Genomic DNA, 22,283 nt, shown 5'->3' with positions numbered 1-22,283 from the left:
CTTTCCCTCCCCCTAAGTCTGGGAAGCAGGGCGCCCCTCCTCAGTCCCCAAGGGAGCAGCCTCCAGCACCCCGTTGCAAGCGCTAGCGAAGGCGGGTGGGGGCAGGCTCACCGTCACAGGTGCCCTCGGGGCCCGCGTGGTACCCAGGATCGCAGTCCCGGACACAGCGGTAGGAGCCGGGAGAGTTCTCACAGCGCTGCGACCCGCACAGGGCTGGGCCTCGCTCGCGACATTCGTCCACGTCTGAGGAGAGAGGTCGGGTGGTCGGATGTGGGAAGCAGGGAGGCAAGATGGGGGATACAAAGAGGGGAGAGGAGAGTCAGAAGGGGGAGGCCGGGGAAGCAGAGGAGAGGGCAGAAGATTGGGGTAGAGGAGAGATGGGGAGGCTAGGAGAGGAGGCGGGGGAAAGAGGTAAGGGGAGGGGAGAAGCGGAGGAGGAAAGACAGAGGTGGGAGGCCAATCGGGGAGTCGGAGGGAGGACGGATCAGGCCGGGGCGGGGCCTCTCACCGAGGCAGGAGGCGAGGTCCGGGCCGGCGCGGTGTCCCGGAGGACAGATGCACTCGAAGGAGCCGTCGGTGTTGGTACAGATGCCGCTCTGGCAAAGGTCCTCCTCGCTGCACTCGTCAACGTCTGCGGGACAGGGCGTCCGAAGGCCCGGCCCACCTCCCGCTCCGCCTAACATTCTAGGCCACACCCCTCCACCGCCCCTCGGCTCTCCTAGGCCTTTCACGCCTTCCCCAACCTGCCTCACGCTACTTCCCTCCCTGCAAACACCGCCCCCCGACGGGTTTAGAACAGCTTCTTTACAATCACGGTCCAAATACCCAGACTCGGCCCTTTTCTCTCCACGCCCCGCCCCCCCTCACTGCCTCGAGACTCCCACCATCTGCCCCTTGATCCTGCTGGAAGACTCCGGCTAAAAACTCGTTTTCCCCTTTTCGCCCTCTTCTCCCCGTCCCGCCTTTTCCTGCCCTAAGCCCACCCTTTCCGGGGCCAGGATCAGCCTGGGTACGAACCGAGGCAAGAGGCTCCGCGGGGTCCGGGTCGGTAGCCAGGGGCACAAGTACAGGCAAAGGAGCCGTCAGTGTTGAGGCACTCGCCGTGAGGGAAGCAGAAATCGCCCTCCAGGCACTCGTTCACGTCTAGGGTACGCGGGAGATTGGGCGGAGTCACGGGACCCGGCCTCCCAGACAAGCTCCGCCCACATCGCAGTAACCCCGCCCCCGCCAATGCCAGGTTTCTAAGCTCCTCCCACAGCGCCTTGGTCCCGCCTCCACCTTTCCAGCCGGCTTTGCCCTGGAACCCAGGGCCCTACTCCCAGACTCTCTGGCGGGTCCCTATGCTACTCACCTGCGCAGGGCCCGGGCCGACCCGACGGCGCCCGGTAGCCTGGCGCGCAGCTGCAGCGGAAGGAGCCTTCGGTGTTAGTGCAGTGGCCGTGGGGACCACAGGGAGGGGCACCCGAACTGCATTCGTCCACATCTGTGGGGGGTGGGGGTGTTCAGAAAGGGTCCAGTCTCGGGACACACCCGACCAATCCCCTTGGAGTAGGGTGTCTGGGGGAGGTGGTGGGAAGTCTCATGAGTTGGAGGCTGGGGGAGGGCTGACCAAGGTTCCCGGGTTCCGGGGACCATGGTTGCAAGTCCTGTGGGTCTAGGTTTCTAGGAACTACCTGTGCCAGGATTTTGGAGTCAGGAGAGGGGACTCTAGCTTAGACAGGGATCAGAAATGAACTAGGGCAAGGGACCAGTCAAGTATTATAAACTAGGATCATTGGATGGGATTCGGCTGAGCCATGGGTCAGAGTTAGTGACTGGAATCTGAATCCAGTTAGGATCAGAAGTTATAGTCAGGGTCCAGAATTCTGCCTCAAGTCAGGGGCCAGGGTCAGGGATTATGAACCCAACCAGGTTCCAGAGAAGGGATTCTGAGAAGAGGCAGGGGCTGTGAAAGAGACAGGACCAAGAGTCACACAGTCAAGGTTATGGTCAGTGCTATGGTTAGTGGTTATGATTAGGGTCAAATGTCACAGTCAAATTCAGGAGTTATAGGTCACATTCAGGGCCAGAGTCATGAGGGTCACAATTGCTATCAGGGTATGGGCAGGGACTATCATCAAGGGTGATGGTTAGGGTCAAATGTTACTGTCAAGTTGGGTCTCAGGAGTCACATTCAGGGTCAAGAGTTGTGGTCCAGGTCAGGGTCAGGAGTCACAGGCTCTGGGGACTGAGGGACTGAGGTCCCGGTCAGGAGGTTACGGCCAGGTCATAGTTGTGATCTGGGTCAAGGGTCGGGGGTCATGATGCAGGCCCAAGGTCACAGCCAGGGCCTGGTCTCACCAGTGCATCTGCCACGGTGCAGGTGGTGGCCAGAAGGACAGGCCCTGCACTGGAAGGAGCCGGGCGAGTTCACACACTCCTGCCCAGGGCATGCGAGGTGGTTCTCACACTCATCCACATCTGGGGGGCAGGGGAGAGGGTGGCCTTGAAGAAGTGGTCCAACTCCCCCCTCACCCATCCACACTCCTCCCTCCCTCCCCGGCCTCACCCTCGCACTCGGAGCCAGCAGCGTTGGGTTGAAAGCCCATGGGGCAGACACACTGGAAGCTGCCTTCTGTGTTCTCACACCGGCCGTAGGTGCAGGGTGGGGGGCTTCGGGCACACTCATCCACATCTGGGGCAGAGGGGACCAATGAGGCTGAGGAAGGGGCCTGAATCCATTCCCATGGCCATCACCACCCACCCCAGCATTCCAGTCTTGAGCCTGCCTTCTGGACTTGCCTCAGGCTGCTCCCTCTTCCCAGGAAGACAGATGCCTTCCTCGTGTCCCCATTCAATGGTCTCTCCAGCTACTAAGGTGGGGCTAAGGCACCAACTCCATGTTGCCTGCCCTGCCTCAGGTGACCCCCTCCTCGGGGTTCCCATAAGCACAAGAGTATCTTTCAAAAAGGGAGAAGGGGTGGGGAGGACTGCCTTATTTTGTTGAAGGGAGAGAAGACTCTGGAGTGAGGTCCCCATCCCTCAGCCCCTGTTCTCCATCCCTGAGCCCCATCACTCTGCCTCTCTGCCCCTCAATAATCTCTCTCCAGTCTCCACAGCAAACAGTGATGGAGTAGGGCTGGGCTCAGCACCCTCACCTTGGCAGGGGGCCCCGGGCCCTCGGGAGCGGAAGCCAGCAGGGCAGGCACAGTGAAAGGAGCCTGCTGTGTTGTCACAGCGGCCGGGCCCACAGGGCGGTGGCTCCTGGGCACACTCATCCACATCCTCTTCACACGCCGAGCCCCGGAAGCCAGCCGGGCAAACACAGCGGAAAGAGCCAGGCAGGTTCTTGCAGGCCCCTCGGCCACACAGGCCTGGGCTCTGGGTGCATTCATCCACATCTGCACAGGGCAGGGGGCCCGGGGTCACTTGTTCCCCTCTGCCTCCCTGACCTCTGTCACTTTGGCTTTCCACCCTCCAACATTCTGTCCCCGTGACCCCATCTCTATTCCTCCTTGTCACCATCATCTGACTCTGCATCCTCCACCAATCCCTACTAAGCTGTCTGGCTGGTTCTGTCTCTGTAGTCCCCATGAGAAGGCCTCCTTCTCCCCTGTCCTCCATAACTCTGCTCCCCTTACCCGATTACTGACATCTCCATCCCTCCTCATTCTGCTTCTCCATCTTTCATGACTCAGCCTTTCTGTTTCCCATCACTTGGCCTCTGCATCCCAGGTCTCTCTCTACTGCCATCAGGCCACACGTCTGCTTGAGAGCCTGGCCTCTGTCTCCAAATCAACTCGCTTTGCCCTGTTGTTCAGTCTCTCTGGCCCTCATCACTGCGCTCTACCCAACCGCTCACACCCCTTCCCAGCTGCCCCTCCCAGGCCCTCACCCTGGCAGCTGGCTCCGTGCGGTGCAGCCTGGTACCCGGCGGGGCACACGCACAGGAAGCTGCCTGGCGTGTTCTCGCAGCGCCCGAGGTCACACGGCGGCGGCACGCGGTGGCACTCGTCCACATCTGTGGGCACAGACCAGGCGGCTGGGACTGGGGCAGACAGTCCCGGGAGAAGTGACGCAGGGAGGCGGGGGTAGAGGGAAGCGGGAGCGGGACCAAGCTTGGGCCAGAGCCAGGATGGGGACCCGGCCAGGACAGCCGGAGAGGGGCACAGTGAGAGAGGCAATTGTGGAGGGGAGGGTTTGGTAGGGCAAGGGCAGAAAGGAGAGCTTTGGGGACCAAGCTAAGGGAAGGTGGGGTAGGGGCTAGAGAAGAAAGGAGCAGTTTGGGGATAGGGCTCTGGTGTGGCAGGGTTGGAATCGGGGTCGTGGTCAGGAGATTGGTTGCCGCAGTTGCAGGACAGTGGCGGGGCCTGGGGGAGGGAGTTAGTCAGGGAGGGGCGTGGCCAATAAGGGCGGGGCCTGGGCGTGGGGGCGGAGCAATACGAGGCGCGACCAGGCCCCCATAGAAACTGGCGGTTTGGGAGCTGGGTAGGGGTGGGGTCAAAGGGAGGCTGGAGCTGGGTGGAGGCGGGTCAGGGAAGGGAGGGGCCAAGGGCCAGGGCAGAGCAGTCCTGGGGCGGGACCCGAGAGGGGAAGCGTGGGAGGGCTGGAGAGGCTCTGGAGTGAGAGCAGGAGCGAGACCCTGGGGTGGGCCTGGAGCCGGGTGGGGCAAATTTCTCACCCAGGCATTCCGCAGCCCGTGGGCCGGCTCGGAAGCCCGGGCCGCACACGCAGCGGAAGCTGCCTGGTGAGTTCTCGCAGCGCCCGGGAGCACAGGGCGGGGGCACGCGGCGACATTCGTCCACATCTGAGGACACGGAGGGGGCTGGTGACAAGGTGACCAGGCAAAGCCCCCCGCCCCGCCTCCTTCCGCGCCCTCCGCCTTGCTCACCAATGCATCGGGTGCCCTGGGGGCTGAGCCGGAAGCCAGAGTCGCAAGCGCAGGTGTAGCCGCTGGGCCGGGAAATGCAGCGTCCTGGGCCGCAGACCTGGGGGTTGCGCTGACACATGCCGGAGGAGGGACCTGGGGGGTCCAGTCAGCCAGGGTTCCCCCATCTCTGAATCCTCCGTTCCTTTCATCCCAGTAAAACCCCCACCTCCGGAGACATCCATAAAACACCTTCATGGATGTCTCCTCCCCAAGCAAGCCCAGTCTTCTTCTGATCTCCATCTTTTTTATCCTGGAACGTTCTCATCAGATCCTTGGCCGAATCCCCTCATCATGGAGAGGTTTGCTCTCCAACCCTCCGCCTGAGATACATTCTTAGTGCCCTACCTGAGAAATAATTATCTAACATTAGATAATGAAAAATAATTATCTACCATAAGTATTTATCTGAGCACTTACTAGGTGTCAGACACTTCAGAGGCATCTCAACAACCATCCCCATTTTACCGATGAGAAAACCGAGTCTCAGAGGTTAAATGGCTTGCTCGATTGACACAGAAGAGCCCAACTGTGACTCCAGCTCCTGATCTAACTACCACCCAACCCTTCAAACGCTTACCTCTGCCCATACCATTCCTATTTGCTGTAACCTGGAATCTTCACCTTGGAGTCTTTTACCCCAGAATCCCACCTGTAATACCCCCATCAATGCCCTGAATTCTTTTTTTTTTTTTTTTTGAGATGGAGTGTCACTCAGGCTGGAGTGCAATGGCATGATCTCAGCTCACTGCAACCTCTGCCTCCTGGGTTCAAGTGATTCTCCTGCCTCAGCCTCCCAAGTAGCTGGGATTACAGGCATCTGCCACCACGCCCAGTTAATTTTTGTAGTTTTAGTAGAGACAGGGTTTCGCCATGTTGGCCAGGCTGGTCTCGAACTCCTGACCTGGTGATCCACCCTCCTCAGCCCCCCAAAATGCTGGGATTACAGGCGTGAGCCACTGCTCCAGGCCCAATGCCCTCAGTTCTTTCTAGCAAACCTGATTCAGGAATCTCAGGACCAGTCCAGGCAGGGATGCTGGGCAAGGGAAGCTCAGGGCCGGGCCGGGGATCGGGCCGGGGTTCAGGCCGGGGCTCCAGGCGATGGGTGGGCAGAAAGCCTGATAAAGAAGGGTTATCAACGAGTGGAGCCCAAATCCTCTCTTGCCTCCTTTCACTGTGGGGCTGGGGCAGCCCCTTGAAGATGGCACCCACTTCTGCCGGAGCCAGCTCACCTGCAGATGGCCGAGAGGTGGCTGGCAGGGTACGAGGCTGGCTGAGTGACACTCGGGGTGGCTCCTGGCCCAGGGGTCTGGTGTTGTAGCGGAGGTCGGAGGCTGAGTAGTGGTAACCAGGGCCAGCCGGGCAGATCTCCCGGAAACCCTCTGGGAATAGGTAAGAGAGACAGAGAGAGGACAAGAGAGCGGGAAGAAAACGATGGCAAGCCCAGACTCTGGCCTTGGCTAGGGGCAGGGCTTGGCTGGAGAGTGTGAGGGGTTTGAGTTGGAGGCTGGGATGGGGTGGTGTCCTGGCCAAAGAGTAGAATGTCTTAGAGGCTACAGGTGGGGCCAAGAGCGTTTTCCCACATTTGGGATGGTGGTAGGAACAGGGTTGAGGGCAGGGTCCGGTTGGGTCTACAGGGACAGAGTTGGAGGCTAGGAAATAGCTCCCTTGTGGGATTTAGTTTTAAGCAGAAGATAGAATGCCAGGGAGGTGTCTCAGGGAGGGGCATGCCTGGGGTGGGGCTAAGCTGAAGGCAGTGTCTCAGAAGCCAAGGACTTGGTCAAAGTTCAGGGACAGGGTGGGACTGGGCGTTGACGCTCAGGAGACAAAACCTAACTTGGGGGCTCCAGGGTAGCTGTGGCTACGAATGGAGGGGTGGGTATGGCTACAGATGGAGGTGGAGCCATGGATGCTGTCCAGCCTGAGGCCTGCGGGTCTCAGAGGCTGCTGCGTGGCCAAGGCTGGAGCCCAGCCAGTCAGGTTAGGGGCAGTGAACTCAGGGTTGGAGGGTGGGGCGTAGAATGAGCGCCACATGTGTTGCGCGTAGGGCTAGGCACTATAGCAGGGGCTCACCTGAGCCGAAGGGTGGGCAGAGCTGGCAGCCCCGGCCCCAGGCCTTGCCTACGCGGCTGCAGCAGCAGATCTGTTTAGTGATGTTCCGCAGAATGGGCAGCGAACAGCCGCCGTCGCGGAGCACGCGGAAGCAGGGCCCTTTGGCCTCTGAGATCACGTGTTGGGCTGCGAGGAGCAGGGAGGAAATCCTTCAGGGCGGGGCTGGGAATGCTGTGGCACTTAGGGATTTGGGAGAGAGGGGAATGGTTCTGGGGTTGGGGGTGGGGGGTTGGTGGGTGCGAGGGGCATTTGGGAGAGGTCTGAGAGGGTCTGAAGGAGAGCAGTGGGCTCTGGAGGTCTGAGAAGGGCTTGGAGCCTCAGTGGGGTGTCAGTGGTGAATGAGAGACTCTGAGAAGGATCTCAAGATCTGAAGATAGTCGAGTCGTTGAGGGGGACGAGAGGATTTGGGGGTCTGAGAAGGATTCCAGAAAGTCTGGGAGAGCTGGGCGCAGTGGCTTACGCCTGTAATCCCAGCACTTTGGGAGGCTGAGGTGGACACATCACTTGAAGCCAGGGGTTTGAGGCCAGCCTGGCCAACATGGCGAAACCCTGTCTCTACCAAAAATACAAAAAAATTTAGCCGGGCATGGTGGTGCCCGCCTGTAGTTCTAGCTACTTGGGAGGCCGAGGCAGGAGAATCACTTGAAACCAGGAGGCAGAGGTTGCAGTGAGCCGAGATCGCGCCACTGCACTCCAGCCTGGGCGACAGAGCGAGACTCCATCTCCAAAAAAAAAAAAAAAAAAAAGTCTGGGAGTCTGGAGGGATCTGGATCCAAAAGGCTTGGAAGGTCTAAAGGTGGTCCAGGGATGCTGAAGCTGTATAAGAATCTGAGAAGTTCTGAGGGGGCTCTAAGGCTGACAGAGGAACCCGGGAGTCTGGGGGGGTCCGAGGGAATTAAAGGCCCCAGGATGCTCTGGGACTTCTGAGGGCAGGGAGGGCGGGACCCAGCCTGAGCTCCCTGCTGGTTGCTCACAGATGCAGCTGCTGCGGGACGAGTCGAGCAGAAAGCCGTCGGGGCACACACACGTGTACCCGCCGCGCGTGTTTGCACACTCGCCGTGCTGGCAGCGCCCGCCAGTCGCGCACTCATCCACATCTGCCAGGGTTGGAGAGGTCACCGTGGAGTCAGGAACTTGATCCCTGCAAATCCCGCCCCCAGAACCAAGCCCCTCCCACCCCTGCCCCGTTGCACCTTCGCAGGACCCATTAACTCTTTCGAAGCCGGTTGGACAAGGTCCATCTGGGGCGCTCACTCTTTCGGAGTTCCCTGTGGCGAGAGGAGAGGGGTGGGCCAGGGACAGGTGGGCAGAGCGAGAATGGAGTGGGCAGAGACGAAGACGGGGTGGGAGGGACTAAAAGATGTTGGCTGTAGTTTAAGTGCAGGGACAGCCTTAGGTTGGCAGTTGAAATGGCAACATTGGAGACTCCCAAAGTATATGGTGGGGGGCCAAGGCACAAACGCAGGGTGAAAACAGAGTGGCCAAAGTCAGCAAATGGGGTGGGTGGTCCCAGAGCGGTATGAAAAGCTCAGGACTGGAAGTCGCCTCCACAATGGGGTAGGCGTGGCTACAATTTGTGAACTGGGTTTATCTAGGGCAGAGTAGGAGGAACGGTGAGGTTCTCACCACTCCCCAGCTCCGAGCACTTCGGGGACGTCCTGGGGCTTACCCAGGCGCTCGGAGCACAGCTGACAGTCGTGAACGCCCCAGGCCAAGCCGGCCCCTCGGCAGCAGACTTCCTGCGTCCGGAGCCCGGGCAGCGGGGACGCGCACTGCGGGGAAGTGTTGGGTGAGCGCGCCCCCGCGCGGAGGCAAGCTCCGGGCCCCTCCCCACCGGCCTCCTCTCACTTCGCCTCCGCGCAGCTCCCGAAAGCAGTAACCGAAGCCCGAGGCATCTGAGTAGCCGTCCTCCCGCGGCGCGCTCTGTGCCAACACCGTGTAGGGCGCTGCCGCCTCCGCCCGCGCCGCCGCTTCCGCCCGCGCCACCGCCTCAGCGTCCGCCTCCTCCCAAGGGCCAGACACACGCTCCACCTGGTGCACCACCACCGACGCCTCCTGCGGGTGCTCCACGTGGACGCTCACCATAGATGCCACGCCTAGGGGAGGCACGGCCGGGCAAACGGATGTCTACACGGGTTCTTACGGGCTGGGGCTAGACAAGGCGGGGAGGGCGAGCTGGGCAAAGGTGCTCGGGAAGGCGGGAAAGATGAGGGTCAGGGGCAAGGTGAAATGCTTGACAGGGGTCGGAGGGGACTCTGGCCACACTTTCCTCACCGTGCTCGTCGTCGCGGTGGTTGGCCAGTGGCATAGTGTACACGGAGCGGGTGAGGCCTGGTATAGCCGGGGCCGGGGGCCGGGCGCCCGAGGAGTGCAACTGGCAGAACTTGCCAGCGAAGTCCGGGGGACAGAGGCAGCGGTCAGGCTTCACGCACACACCGCCATTGTGACAGATCAAGGGACACAGGACTGGGAGGAGAACGAGGACACTCAGGGGCGCCACCATTCCTGGCAGGTTCTCCTGGGGTCCCTACTCCCTCAAGGTATCATTCATTTCTAAGTCGCTCCGCCCTCAGCTGTCATGTGGCCCCGCCCCAATTCTGGCATCAGCATTGGCCCAGTCCAGTTGTTCAGCCATCAGAGGTACGGTCCCACCCACTAAGTCGGCAGGATCTCGCTCTATTGCCCAGGCTGGAATGCAGTAGCGTGATTATGGCTCTGCAGCCTCGACCTCCTAAGCTGAAGTGATCCTCCCATCTGAGCCTCCTAAGTAGCTGAGACGACAGGCGTGCACCACATCGGGCTACGTTTTCTAAAAATTTGGTAGAGGCGGGGGTCTCACTATGTTGGCCAGGCTGGTCTTGAACTCCTGGGCTCAGGCAATCCTTCTGCCTCAGTCTCCCAAAGTGCTGGGATTACAGGCGTGAGCCCAGCCAGCCCTCAGGCTGTTTATTCACTTTCATGTCAACCTCTCGGATCCCAATTTCTGGCTGAGTCCACGGAGTTCCAGACCAGCCCAGACGGCGCTGACCCCGCCCATTCCGTAGTCCGACGGAACCCTTTGCTGTTCCAGCCCCTCCCACCCAATGCTGATCCCTTCCATTGACTCAAACCACATTTTAACCACTCCCTGGCATAACTCCCCGCCCAACTCTGTCTCCTTCGCATTCTATGCCCGCCCACACTCCCTCTGCTTGGTCCACGAAGTCCTACCCCCGCCCCCTGGCTGTGCCCCCTTTGTAGCCCCTCTCACATTACCTTCTACCCGCGGGATTCTAAACCCCGCCTATCCAGGAGCTTAACCTGCCGCCTCTAGCCCCGCCCACCTTCCTTTCCGCACTCTGATTCGCCCGGCTCACTTGTTCACGCCCCTCCCACCCCACCTCCAGGCTGTCCGGGTGCCCTAGTTCCGCCCACCGCGCTGTGTCTCCGCCCAACTTCTTTCTGGCTGGGGCTTTAGAGTTCTAGCTCGGCCTTACAGCCTCCAGTAGCACCGGGGCGGGGCCACGAGCGGGAACGCGCCTCCACTCCCCTCTGCGCGCCCTCGCTGGGCCCCAGGCCACCTCTGGGCGGGGCACTGCCAGCTGTGCGGCGGGGTAAACAAAGAGAGAGGTGCGGCGGGGGCAGGGCGGAGGCTCCACATTCCGGACCCTTGGGGAGCCCCGGGACCTTTGAGCCAAAGGAGGCCGGGCTGTCCTGCGAGGGCACCCCCTCCCTCTCTCTCCCGGGGCTGCAGAGAACAGCTGGAGACAGCTGTGCGGAGGGGAGGGAGGAGGCAGGCGGCCGGGGGAGGCGCGTGTGGGATTCTGAGCCACAACTGTAGAGAGGAAAGGATGCGGAGAGCCACCTCCGTTTAGAAGGATAAAGGGACTGGAGTCCTGGGAGGAGATCCACTAAAGGGCAGTCCTCTCGAGTTCAAAGACGGCTGGAGTTTTCTGGGATGGAGGAACCCAGCTCAGAGGAAACTGAGGCGCCCTTTCAGCAGGAGTCCTTTTGTGGACAGTTACCTAGAAAACAGGACTCTAGTGCCGCCTAGGAGACAACCAGTTTGACGGTGCTGAAAACAGCGTTTAGATAGTGAAGTGGAATTCCTGGAAGTCATCAGCACTTAAGAGGCTCAATTGGCCGAGTCCCTATGTGGAATCCCCTCCCCTCCCAGCTAAGGATTAAGTGCCAAAGGCTTTTTATTAATGGCTGCCTGTAAGGAGCACAGTGTCTGGAGTCCTCTTGCGAGAACCCACTTATCAAGACCAACCCTGGGGTTCTCTGAAGATAAATGGGATCAGAAGTTCCTGGGGAAGGGGGTGAGCTAGAAGAACAGGACTTCTGGACAATACTACAGAGTTATCTGGGGAAAGGCACAGTTTGGGAGGTGGGAGGGAAGAATGAGAGGGAATTTCACTGGAGGAGTGGTCTCTAAAGTCTGTTGCCAGGGGTGGAGAGCGGGTCTAGGGCCTGGAGCAAAAACTCAGCTCCCCTTAGGTAGGAGTGTGGGGCCACGACTCCAGGGTGGTCTAATGGGGGCTTTTAATTGAATAGTGGGGCCTAGGAGAGGCTTAACTAGGAATCAAAATTGCAAAATGGTAAGGGTCTCTGATGGAGGGGGTGGGAAACCAGCCAGGTCTGAGGGTATTTCCCAGGCTCCAGAGGCATTTCTCTGCCTTCTCTTGGCCTGAATGCAGGCCCCCAGGCCAGCTCCCTGGGGGTGCCTACACCCAGGGTGGGCCACTAGATGGCCACAGCCAACGTCATGCCCCACAGCCCTGGCCAAGCGGGGAGCTGAGGACATAGGGGTCCCTTTGAGGTCAGCCCCCACTTCACATGCCACTCCTTGCACCCCCAGGGGCTTGGCACCCGCCTGGGCATGGCGCCTGGCACAGGCACGTTGGGGCTGGGCCGGGAAAGAGTGAAAGAAAGAGGGAGGAAGGGGAGGAGAGAGGGAGTGGCAGCGGGCGGGGGCTCAGGCGGGAGATGAGCTCACGCCGGCCGGGCTGGGCTGGCTGGGGGCCAGGCTGGGCGAGTTCTCCGCGCCAGGGGCCCCCACTCCCCACTCCATAGGGTCTGCGGGGTAGGGGGCAGGAAGGCCCGATCCCAGAGAGTCTGCCCACTTTTGCATCCTGGAACAACAGGTGGTGCGCCCTCCCCCACCTCACCTGAACCCCCAAGGCTCCCCATCTCTAGGAGTGCCTGGTGCATACACCTCCTGTCCCCTCCGCCCCCAGGGGGCGCCCCTTCCGTAAGCCCTCTTATCTGGATTTCTGTCGCACGTGGGACCCCTGCAACTCAGGTCCTGCGGAGACACCCCCCCCTCACCCCCCTGCCGCCACACACACACACACACACAACCCCCGTCTCTGTCCCCTCTCCCTCTTAGCTCTTCGGATTAACTTTCTTCTGTCTAGTACCCCACCTCACAGGCATTCCCATACAGAACCTTCCCACCCAAACACACAGAAACTGAGACGTCCCCCATGCGGTCCTGAGACTCTTGCTTGGTCCCTGGGGACTCCTTACTCAGCGTCTCAGAATTCGAGCCCCCCTCCCAAAAGTTCTCAGGCCCCTCAATTCTGAGATCCCCATTTTGACTCAAAGCATGAAAGCTGGCGCCAATTCCCTCACGTGGGACATCACAGGCCTCTAAGAACCCTCATTGCTTGCAAAATCGGAACCCTCAGGACCCAACCCCAAAAGCCAGGAATTTGGGGCCCCCTTCCTCAAATAGCCCCTGATATTCCCTTGCACTGTTGCATATGGAATCTGGGCTCCCTCTCCCTGGAGGACTGTCTCCTCCATCCCCAGGGATCCTCCTCCCCCCCGGAGCCGCTCTCTCGGGACCACCACCCCGCACTCACAGGCGCGGAAGCCGGGTCCCCCCGGGGCCGCCCCGCCGGGAGCGCCGCTGTCCACGCTGGTGGCGTTGCGGGGCGCGCAGGTCGGGGTACAGCGGGAGCCGGTCGGCCCATGGACGCAGCGCAGGCCGCACACGACCGGGGTGAAGCGCACGCGGAGACGCTCTCCGAGCCGGCCCAGTCCAGGCTGCGGCCCTAGCTGCGCCAGCAGCACCAATAGCGACACCCAGAGCAGCCGCACGCCGCCCGCCATGGCTGCAGCGCCGCGCTCCGCCGCGCCGCCGCCCCAGCCCGCCCGAGGGGCCCGGCCGCGCCCGCCCGCCCGCCCGCGGGGGAGGGCGGCCGCGCCCCCGCTCAGGCCCCCCCCTCCTCACCACTCCCTCCCCGGCGGCCGCGCGGGGGCGCGTGGGGCTGGGCGCTTAGCCAGAGGCTCGCAGGCTGGGCGCTAGACTCGCAGGGGTGAGCGGGGCGCCCCCTCTGTCCCCATCCGCGCACCAACAAGTGGACCAGGCCTGTAGGGGAGCGGCGGGGAAGGGAACAGGTGGGGGCGGGCGGGTTTCCCCCCAGACAGAGCTGAATCCATAAAGAGGAAATCCATTAAGAGTAGTGGGGGCCACATTTGGGGAGACAGCTAAGAGTTGATCCTCTTCTGCCCTGGGCACAGAGAAAGGGGCTTCATCTTGATAGGGGGCTATCATGGCACATCTGGACAGCCAGGTGGGACATCTGAGGGATGGGAGAAGGGTTGCTACACCTGGGCACATAAAGGAATTGGGCGTCTAGATCCTGGGCAGGAGGCTGGAGGTGGGGGGGGGGATACATGTGAAGATGTAGCCACATCTGGCCAGAACGCCACACCTGGCGGGAGAAGTCACAATGGATAAAGGGAGGCTGTGGGCGGGGGTACTAACATCTGGCCCGAGGCTCACATCTGGAAGACTTTAGGGGGAGGGGTCACATCTGGGCCGAAGGCTACAGCAAGAGGAGGGTTTTGAGGGTGTTTGAGATGAGGGGTGTTCTAGACTAGGGGTCAAGAGCTGGAGTGGGAGGAGGGCAGGGGGAGGATTCGGGAAACAGGAGGAGGCCTTTGGCCCCCAGCCGCCCCACAATCTTGAGCATTTGGTGCCCAGGCAGGCGCCAACCCGCACAATCGCTTTTGTTGTCTGGGCTGGTTCGGCGGAGCTTTCTAACGGGCCAGCGCCCTCCCTCTTCGGCCGCGGGGAGCCCGGACGCCTGGCTTCCCGGCCCCACCCCCGCGGGTCAGTGCCTCTGGCCTGTGTCTGGTCCTGCCCCGGGCTCACCTCGCACGGCCGGACGCTGGGGTCCCTAGAGGGGGCCTCGTCCTGGGGGTGGGGGCTGAGCTACAACGGGGGGCGGGTAGGCGGCGGCTGGACCGTGGGAACCAGACGGCTTTATCTGGCCCGGAACCCCCCTCGCCCCAGGCGGAGGAAAGGCGGATGTGCTTACCCGGGGCCTTGCCAGCGGGGGCACGCTGTGGGGGCCTCCTTCTCAGTAGTCCCCGGCCCCCTGGCCCCCGGGGCCGCCGCCGCTTCAGTAGAGCTCTGGCCTCCTGGAGCCTGGGTGGGAGAGGACGGAAAAGCTGCTGTCACCGGGTTAAACTGACCTCCCCACCAAAGGGCCTCCATGCCAGGAAAATGTCTTTCAGTAGCGGCTCTGCCCAACCCTCCCCCCACAACACCTATTTATGGGGACCAGGCCTCTAGTGGGAGAGAAACAAAGACCCTGAGAGAAAGAGAGATGATGGGGGTTGGGGGAGAGAAAGAGAGAAGGGGCAGAGAGACTTAGACATAGAGGCAGGCAGTGAGACACAGGGAGAAAGAGAGAGAGGAAAAGAGACAGGTAACTAGAAAGAAACAGAAAGAGACAGAAATAATGCAGAGATGGGAAGAGCCTGAGATAGGCAGGGAAGGGATGAAATAGAAACGGACAGACAGGCTGATAGCAAAAGAAAGAGCCGGGGAGGGAGCGGGGAGAGAGGGAGGGGGGAAGGGAGGAGGAGCGGAAACGGGGGCAAAGCTGGGAGTTCCTGAGGGAGGATTTGGTAGGGGAGGGACTGCCCACTCACGTCAGTGGCTGCCAGTTGAGGGACACCTGTCTCTTCCTCACGCTGGGGCTGGGACTCGGCACTGCAGGCACTGGGTTCAGGCACCGCTGGGGGCCTGCACACTTTTTGGGCTGGCAGCTTCGGACCCTGCAGAAGGCTTCGGAGACAGCCAGGGACTAAGTGGGGAAGGAGGGGACCAAGTACTTCTCTACCAAATGCATCCAGCTCTCCCAGTGGGATGAGGGGAGGGATGGGGAGCTCCCTGCCCCTCTCCTCCTATTCCCTTTTGCCCCCTACTCATACTCCATCTTCCAGAACCCACCTCGGATGCAGCGGCTCCTCCTAGACGTCTGGCCCGGGCAGCAGCGACAAACAGCAACGCTATAAATAGTGGAGTGGAAGTCACTCAGGCCCCTAGCACCCCAGAACTCTGCAAAGGACGGCAATCGGGGAGGGGAAACCAAGACGCATCCTGAGGGGGCTTGAAACAGGTATATGACTAACGAGGTTCTTCTCCCCACGCCTCAGTTTCTCCATCTGTACAATGGGAGGCAAATTGGCTTAGACTTCGGGCTGAAGGGCACAGAAACCGTACTTTTGTCTTATGAAGAGATTTTGGCGTAAGATTTTATTGAAAAAATACGTTATTTTAAAGCCTTTTAAAAGTGATTAAAAAACAAAAACAAAAACTAAAGACTCGATTTCTAAGAGCATTTCTAAGCCCGGACTGTCTGGGAATCTAGAACCCCGCCCTCCCGCACATCCCGGTCCGGGACTCAGACGCCATCCTGAGCCTGGCCGACAGGTGGCGCCATTTTCACAGGCCTCGGCAGCTGGGGAGGGAAGGCTCTTCCCTCTAACTGTGGGTCCAGCAGGGTGCTGAGGTGGAGGGGGATACGGGAGTCACAGTCCAGGACTGAGAATCCCAGAGCCTGAGTTCTAGCCCGTTCTTGCCCTTCCACGATGTGTGTCCAGAAGCCAGCGTTTCTTGGTCTTTGGGCCTCAGTTTCCCGCCTGACCAGGAGAAAGGTGCCGTTCTTGCAGACATCTCCCAGCCCAGAGGGTCTCAGTGGCGGAGCTTCCAGCTCCGGTTCAAGTGCGTCGCAATGAAGGGGCCCCCCAGACAAGTCCATTATCCCCAGGCTAAGGGGGTCTAGAGACGAGGGCGCGCGCCCAGACCCCGAGAGGAGAGCAGTGGGGGGTGCAGAGAGGGGGGTGTCCAGCGCGTGGGCCCCTCTCAGGTGGGTGGGGCCGAGTGGAGGATGAGGCCATCTGGTGGGGAGCCTCGGGGATCCCCGATCTTGCCGTCATCCCTCCCGCCTTTTCTCCAGGTTAACCCCTTCCCGGCCCCGCCCCCGCCGCGGCTCGGGTTACTAAACGCATTCGCAGAGACCCAGGCGGGAGACGAGCCCGGGGCCTTTGTAACGGAGCGCTGGGCCGCCTGGCGGGGAGGGTGGGTGGGGGTGCTGGGCAGACGGCTTCCTTCAGTCCCGTCACCCGCAGACAGGAAGGGCGCCTATAGCCCCCAGATCTATAGGGAATCCTGGATCTCTCGCGGTGAAATCACTGGAGCCTCATTCAATCCCAGAGTCCTCTAATTCTAGGAAACTTGAGCAACCCCAACCGTTCTGAAGCCTGAGGACTCCCCCACCCGACCCCACTCCCCACAAGCCCCTCCGCCATCAACGCAAGAGTCTACGTCTTCCTGACCAATTCGAAAAACCCAAAGGTCGCTTTTCATGAACACAGAGCCCCCAAATCCTAGAAAACCAGGACAACTCAGCGGCCTCATAAAGTCCCTCCAGAATCCCCCAACACCTTTCCTCCTTACGCGCCCAAGAAACTTGGGGAGCTCCATCCTAGCTCGAAGACCCCACACGTCTCTATCATTCTAGGAGAGCTCAGCCCCCCACCCCCCGCCCCAATAAACTAGAGATCTTTCCCCGAACTAACCCCAGGATTCTCTGGAGACTTAGCCTTCTCCACCACAATAAAGGGGACTCTTTCCCCTAAAAATCTCAGTACTCCCCGAATCTAACCCCTACAAATTGAGGGCGCCTAATAAATCCAAAGGCCCTCTGCATCTCCGCATCGAAGCAGTGGGTTCGAGTTTCCCCTGAATCCGAAAGCCGTGGTCCTCCTGGACCACCAGACTTATTGGGTGGAAGGGGCACAAGGAAGCAGGGGGCTTACCTGGCCGGGCGGCTGGGGACCCCCGGGACCTCGACGACCTGGCTGGGGCTGGGGCTGGCGGCGGAGGTGGCGGCTGCGAAGAGCGGCAGCAACAGCACCAGCAGGAGGGGGCGGCGGCCGCTGGTGCCAGGCCTCCGCATCGTGTCGGGCGCCGAGTCCCGCTCCGGGCGGGCAGTCTGTCCAGCGGGTCAGGCTAGCCGCGGCCCCGCCCCTGCCCCCGCCCCCGCCCCCGCCCGAGGCCGACTCACTTTCTCCACAGTCCAGCCACGGGCTGCGAACTTCCCGCCAATCACAGCCCGGCGCCGCCAGCGCTCGCCGCGCGGCCAATCAGGAGGCAGCAGGGACAGGTGCCGGACTAGGGGCGCGGGGGACCTCGAGTTCCCCACGCGGTGGGGGGAAATTAGGACTCGGGTACTGGCTCCGTGAACCTTCTCGTGGAACAGAGGTCCCAGGCGTAGGGGTGCTTACAAATGGGAGGGATACGGGAGCGGGGTTGGGGGCAGGGTCCCCTAAGCTGGACTCCATCTGGCAGTCCTCAGCTCTCTGCTCCCAGTTCTGGGAGAATTCGGTCAGAATTTAGCTCCCTCGCTGGCGTAGAAGCTGGAAGCCCCCCACGGGTACCCCTTTCCACGAGAGAGACTGAGGATTCTGCAAATGGTGCACCAACCCTGCACCAGCCCCCAGGTCCTGCCCCTCTGAGGGTCCCAAGTTCACACTGGATCTTCTCAAAGAACTGATCTCTTCTCAAGACCCTAGGCTTCAGGGATTCCAGGCTCACCATCTGCAAAACTTGCTCCCCGAAGCTCTGTCCCTCAGTGAACCCAGCCAGGCTCTGCCCCTGATCCACAAACTCTGCTCCCAGGGTGCTCCTGGCTCTGCCCCCTCCTGCACCCCACTTATCGCCGCCCCCAGAGGGTATCAGACCCCCCTCCTTGCCTGAGTCTTTGAATGCTCCCAAGAGCAGCCTCCCACCACCCAGAATTGCAGACTTTCTCCTTAGAGAGTTCCCAGTTCCGGCTAGGTGCCCTGGCGCGGGCCTGTAATCCCAGCACTTTGGAAGGCCGAGGTGGATCGCTTGAGTCCAGGAGTTTGAGGTGAGCCTGGGCAACATAGTACAACATAGGACCCCATCTCTATTAAAAATCCAAAAATTAGGCCGGGCGCGGTGGCTCATGCCTGTAATCCCAGCACTTTGGGAGGCCGAGGCGGGTGGATCATGAGGTCAGGAGTTCGAGACCAGCCTGGCCAAGATGGTGAAACCCCATCTCTACTAAAAAATACAAAAATTATCTGGGCGCGGTGGCGGGCGCCTGTAATCCCAGCGACTGGGGAGGCTGAGGCAGGAGAATCGTTTGAACCCAGGAGGTGGAGGTTGCAGTGAGCCGAGATCACGCCACTGCACTCTAGCCTGGGCGACAGAGCAAGACTCCGTCTCAAAAAAAAAAAAAAAAAAATCCAAAAATTAGCCGGGTATGGTGGCATGAGCCAGTAGTCCCAGCTACTCGGGAGGATGAGGTAGGAGGATCACTTGAGCCTGGAAAGTGGAGGCTGCAGTGAGTTGAGATGGCACCACTGCACTGCACTGCACTCCAGCCTGGACGATAGAGTGAGACCCTATCTCAATAATAAATAAATACATAAAACTATATAAAAGAGAGTACCGATCCCTTCCTTGCCTAAGAGTCTCCACCACTAGGAGCTGCAAGCCACAGGGGCCCTTAAACCCCGTCCACACCGGGGTTCCAGGCTTCAAGCCTTCAAACTCAGGGTCTCAAGCCCAGCTTGAGACTCAAAGCTCTTGGGAGCATTCAAAGACTCACGCAAGGAAGGGGGTCTGATACCCTCTGGGGATGGCAATAAGTGAGGTGCAGGAGGGGGCAGAGCCAGGAGCCCCCAGGACCCCCCTGGGAGCAGATCCTGTGGGTCAAGGGCAGAGCCTGGCTGGGTTCACTGAGGGACAGAGATTCGGGGAGCAAGCTTTTGCAGATGGTGAGCCTGGAACCCCTGAAGCCTAGGGCCTTGAGAAGGGATCAATTCTTTGAGAAGATCATTATAAATTCAAGGCTCCACCCTATATTCTCTGAAATACAAGCCCCTTCTCTCCCTAAGGCACCACCCTCAGAGCTTCACTCTGCCCCTAATCACCTCTTTTTCCAGAGTTTCAGGCCACACCCTTTCCCACAGAAAACTGGGACGTGACCACATGTAGGATCCCAAGCCCACCCCTTTCATGTTTGCTTCGCTTTGGGGTTCCAGGCCCCATATCCCACAGCAGTTGGATTCTTAAGCTTTCCAGTTCTGTAGCGTTAGCCCCGCCCCCACCTCGTGGATCCCAGGCTCCACCCACACAGGGTACTAGGCCACACGCCGTGACCACACAGCCCACCCCAGACCAAAAATGGCAACTGATCCAGTTGCACCCCCCACCCCCCACTCCTGCTCCTTCTTCCAATCCAGGAGGGTGTGCAGGACTGACGGGGAAGCCCTTCACCCCCCCTCACTGTGAGACACACAGGCTGACTCACACGGCTACACACCGTTACTGCCACCTACGGCAATCCATGCCTCCATCCCACACTGACACCCAGAAATCTGGGTCCAGCACCGTCCAGGGACACACAGTCCCTGGGGCAGGTGACGACGGCACTCACACTCCATTCACAGCTATTTGTGGGCTGTCCCAGAGCCCGGCTCTGCCCCATGACTGTACTCCATGACCCTGTTTTTGTATAACCCCCAAGACCCCTGCTAACATGACCCTGCAGGACAGCATATCCCTACCCGCTTCCCCCCTCACCACCTCCTACCCTGTGGCTGGAGCATTTGCTGGGGGCGCTGCTGAAATTTCTCCCTTCTGTCCGGGATCCAGCGCATCTTCAATGCTTGTTGCTAGGCAACAGCCTCTGGCTCACCACTGCAACTTCCGGCGTTAGCCTCCCCTCCCCCTAGAATTTGGAGTCCCCAGCTCCCCATCCCTCCCATCAGTGTCACTATCTCCCAGGATCGTGTCTATGTCACCTCTTGAATCCTAACTCATCTCAACCCTTCAGAATCCCTCAGAGTTCTAGTCCCCCCGCATTCCAGAATCTTCCACCCCTCCCCCCATGCCCTCTCACACACAAAACCACACAGAGTTAATACTATACTAGGATAATACTATCTCTAGCATTTAAAAAACCCAGCTCTTCAGTGTTCTAGATTTGCTGACATCCCAAATTCTCCTCTCTCTCTCCCTTCTCTCTCTCTCCCCCCCCACCCCCTCCCCCAGAAAAAGGCCGGCTCACGTCTGTAATCCCAGCACTTTGGGAGGCCGAGGTGGGAGGGCAGATCACTTGAGGTCAGGAGTTTCAGGCCAGCCTGGCCAACACAGTGAAACCCTGTCTCTACTAAGAATACAAAAATTATCCAGGCATGGTGGCGCACGCCTGTAATCCCGGCTACTCAAGAGGCTAAGGTGGGAGGATCACTTGAACCCGGGAGGCAGAGGTTGAGGTGAGCTGAGATCACACCACTGCACTCCAACCCGGACGACAGAGAAAGACCCTGTCTCAAAAAAAAGAAATAAAGAAAATAATAAAAATTTAAACATGAAATAAAAATAGAATGACCAGCATTCCAGCAACACGAGCGTTCTGGATTCTCCAGCCTGGAAAAAAAAAATGACTCTAATATTTTAGATCTGTGAGCATTACAAAACACCATCATATTCTAGATTTCCTGACCTTCCAGGCCCTCCCCCCACATACTAGATTTCCTAACATGCCAATATCCCCCAATATTCTGAATATCCTGGCATGTAAAAAATTTTCTAGAGTGTGAGGCTGGGCATGGTAGCTCACACCTGTAATCCCAGCACTTTGGGATGCTAAGGCAGGAGAATGGCTTGAGCCCAGGAGTTTGAGACCAGCCTGGGCAACATAGTGAGACAATGTCTCTATAAAAAAACTTAAAAAGTAGCTGGCTGTGGTGGCACACACCTGTAGTCCCAAATACTCAGGAGGCTGAGGCAGGAGGATCACTTGAGCCCAGAAGGCCGAGGCTGCAGTGAGCCATGATTGCACCACTGCACCCTAGCCTGGGCAACAAAGCAAGACCCTGTCTCAAAAACAAACAAACAAAAACAAAACTAGGGTTTGAGGTGCACAGCTATTTCAGAACACCCCGGTTTCAGAGGCACTCACCTTTTACGTCTCCCATTTGTGTTCCAGATTCTCTGATAATCCGGAATCTCCTGCCATTATGGATTTCTTGGAACGCAAACAAACCTTCCAGTGCTCTGGAAGGGCGGATAGTCCAGGATCTCTCCCGTTCTCTAGATTTCCTAGTAATCCAGGTTCCTTTCTGTATCCTATAATTCTCAGCATTCCAGACATCCTGGCATGCAAAATATTCCTACCGGTGGAGATTCATGGGTATGAACTCCCCTTGACACTCCCCTATTCTAGAATCAGTGATTTTTCAGGTCCTTTTTGTCAGAAACTTCTATATTCTGGATTCTCTGATAAGCAGGGGAGAACTCTAATATTGTTAATCCATGAGCACTCCAGAATATCCTTGTGTCCGAGATGTCCTAATGTTCGAGACCCCTCTCTACTATGTTTCAGAAGCTCTGGCATTCCAGAAACTATGGAATTCTAGAATTAGCATGTTCTAGTATTCTCTACTCCTAGTCTGTCCCCACTTTCTGTCCCTTTTTTATTGGCACAAGGAAAAAAGATGCAGAAAACCTCCTCAAGGAAGTGCCGTAGGAACGGGCATTATTTGGGGGAAAAAAAATCCCAAGGCCAGCCAGGCAAGGTGGCTCACTCCTGTAATCCCAGCACTCTGGGAGGCCGAGTTAGGTGGATCATCTGAGGTCAGGAGTTTGAGACCAGCCTGGCCAACATGGTGAAACCCTGCCTCTACTAAAAATACAGCAGGACACATGATCCAGGCTGCAATAATGGAAGGCCTTCATCACACTGGCCACAGTAATTGGTTCAGGAATGGCCACCTGACTTAATTCAAGCCAATGAAAATCAGTCTTGTGATTTTTGCTGTTGCTAGGGAAAAAAGAGTTGCTAAGCAGCTGCTTAGAGTCACCTTGCCACAGAGAGAAAACCTGATTGAAGATGTATTCCAGAGGTAAGTGAAGTTAGGAGATAAAAAGATATTCTGGGCC

At 59.1% G+C, this 22,283-nt stretch overlaps 1 protein-coding gene across 27 annotated transcripts in view; it reads right to left on the bottom strand.

The window, feature by feature from the left end:
• Nucleotides 1–22,038, bottom strand: part of LTBP4 (latent transforming growth factor beta binding protein 4) — a 37,295-nt gene extending 15,257 nt beyond the window's left edge. For 5 of the 27 annotated variants that reach the window (XM_008964903.4, XM_055102930.2, XM_008964905.4 and 2 more), the window contains exons 1-22: nucleotides 17,123–17,280; nucleotides 15,252–15,310; nucleotides 14,951–15,086; nucleotides 14,332–14,441; nucleotides 9,293–9,484; nucleotides 8,867–9,114; nucleotides 8,688–8,790; nucleotides 8,212–8,286; nucleotides 7,993–8,115; nucleotides 6,980–7,144; nucleotides 6,139–6,288; nucleotides 5,905–6,024; nucleotides 4,871–5,002; nucleotides 4,661–4,786; nucleotides 3,875–4,000; nucleotides 3,138–3,380; nucleotides 2,549–2,674; nucleotides 2,341–2,460; nucleotides 1,352–1,483; nucleotides 1,018–1,143; nucleotides 509–631; nucleotides 112–243 (exon numbers count right to left, since the gene is read on the bottom strand). In XM_008964903.4, coding sequence (XP_008963151.3) covers nucleotides 112–243; nucleotides 509–631; nucleotides 1,018–1,143; nucleotides 1,352–1,483; nucleotides 2,341–2,460; nucleotides 2,549–2,674; nucleotides 3,138–3,380; nucleotides 3,875–4,000; nucleotides 4,661–4,786; nucleotides 4,871–5,002; nucleotides 5,905–6,024; nucleotides 6,139–6,288; nucleotides 6,980–7,144; nucleotides 7,993–8,115; nucleotides 8,212–8,286; nucleotides 8,688–8,790; nucleotides 8,867–9,114; nucleotides 9,293–9,484; nucleotides 14,332–14,441; nucleotides 14,951–15,086; nucleotides 15,252–15,310; nucleotides 17,123–17,262 — 3,007 coding nt within the window. In that variant the 5' untranslated portion in view covers nucleotides 17,263–17,280. Of the gene's footprint in view, nucleotides 1–111; nucleotides 244–508; nucleotides 632–1,017; nucleotides 1,144–1,351; nucleotides 1,484–2,340; nucleotides 2,461–2,548; nucleotides 2,675–3,137; nucleotides 3,381–3,874; nucleotides 4,001–4,660; nucleotides 4,787–4,870; nucleotides 5,003–5,904; nucleotides 6,025–6,138; nucleotides 6,289–6,979; nucleotides 7,145–7,992; nucleotides 8,116–8,211; nucleotides 8,287–8,687; nucleotides 8,791–8,866; nucleotides 9,115–9,292; nucleotides 9,485–12,867; nucleotides 13,165–14,331; nucleotides 14,442–14,950; nucleotides 15,106–15,251; nucleotides 15,311–17,122; nucleotides 17,283–19,929; nucleotides 20,007–21,303 lie in introns of those variants that run through there. The other 22 variants (XM_008964908.5, XM_063599581.1, XM_055102935.2 and 19 more) reach the window with 12 other exon arrangements.
• Nucleotides 22,039–22,283: the final 245 nt, after the last annotated feature.

The sequence above is a fragment of the Pan paniscus genome, chromosome 20 (assembly GCF_029289425.2).
Source record: "Pan paniscus chromosome 20, NHGRI_mPanPan1-v2.0_pri, whole genome shotgun sequence".
NCBI lineage: Eukaryota > Metazoa > Chordata > Mammalia > Primates > Hominidae > Pan > Pan paniscus.
The sequence above is the reverse complement of the archived record's forward strand: the minus strand, read 5'-3'. Positions and strand labels throughout refer to the sequence as shown.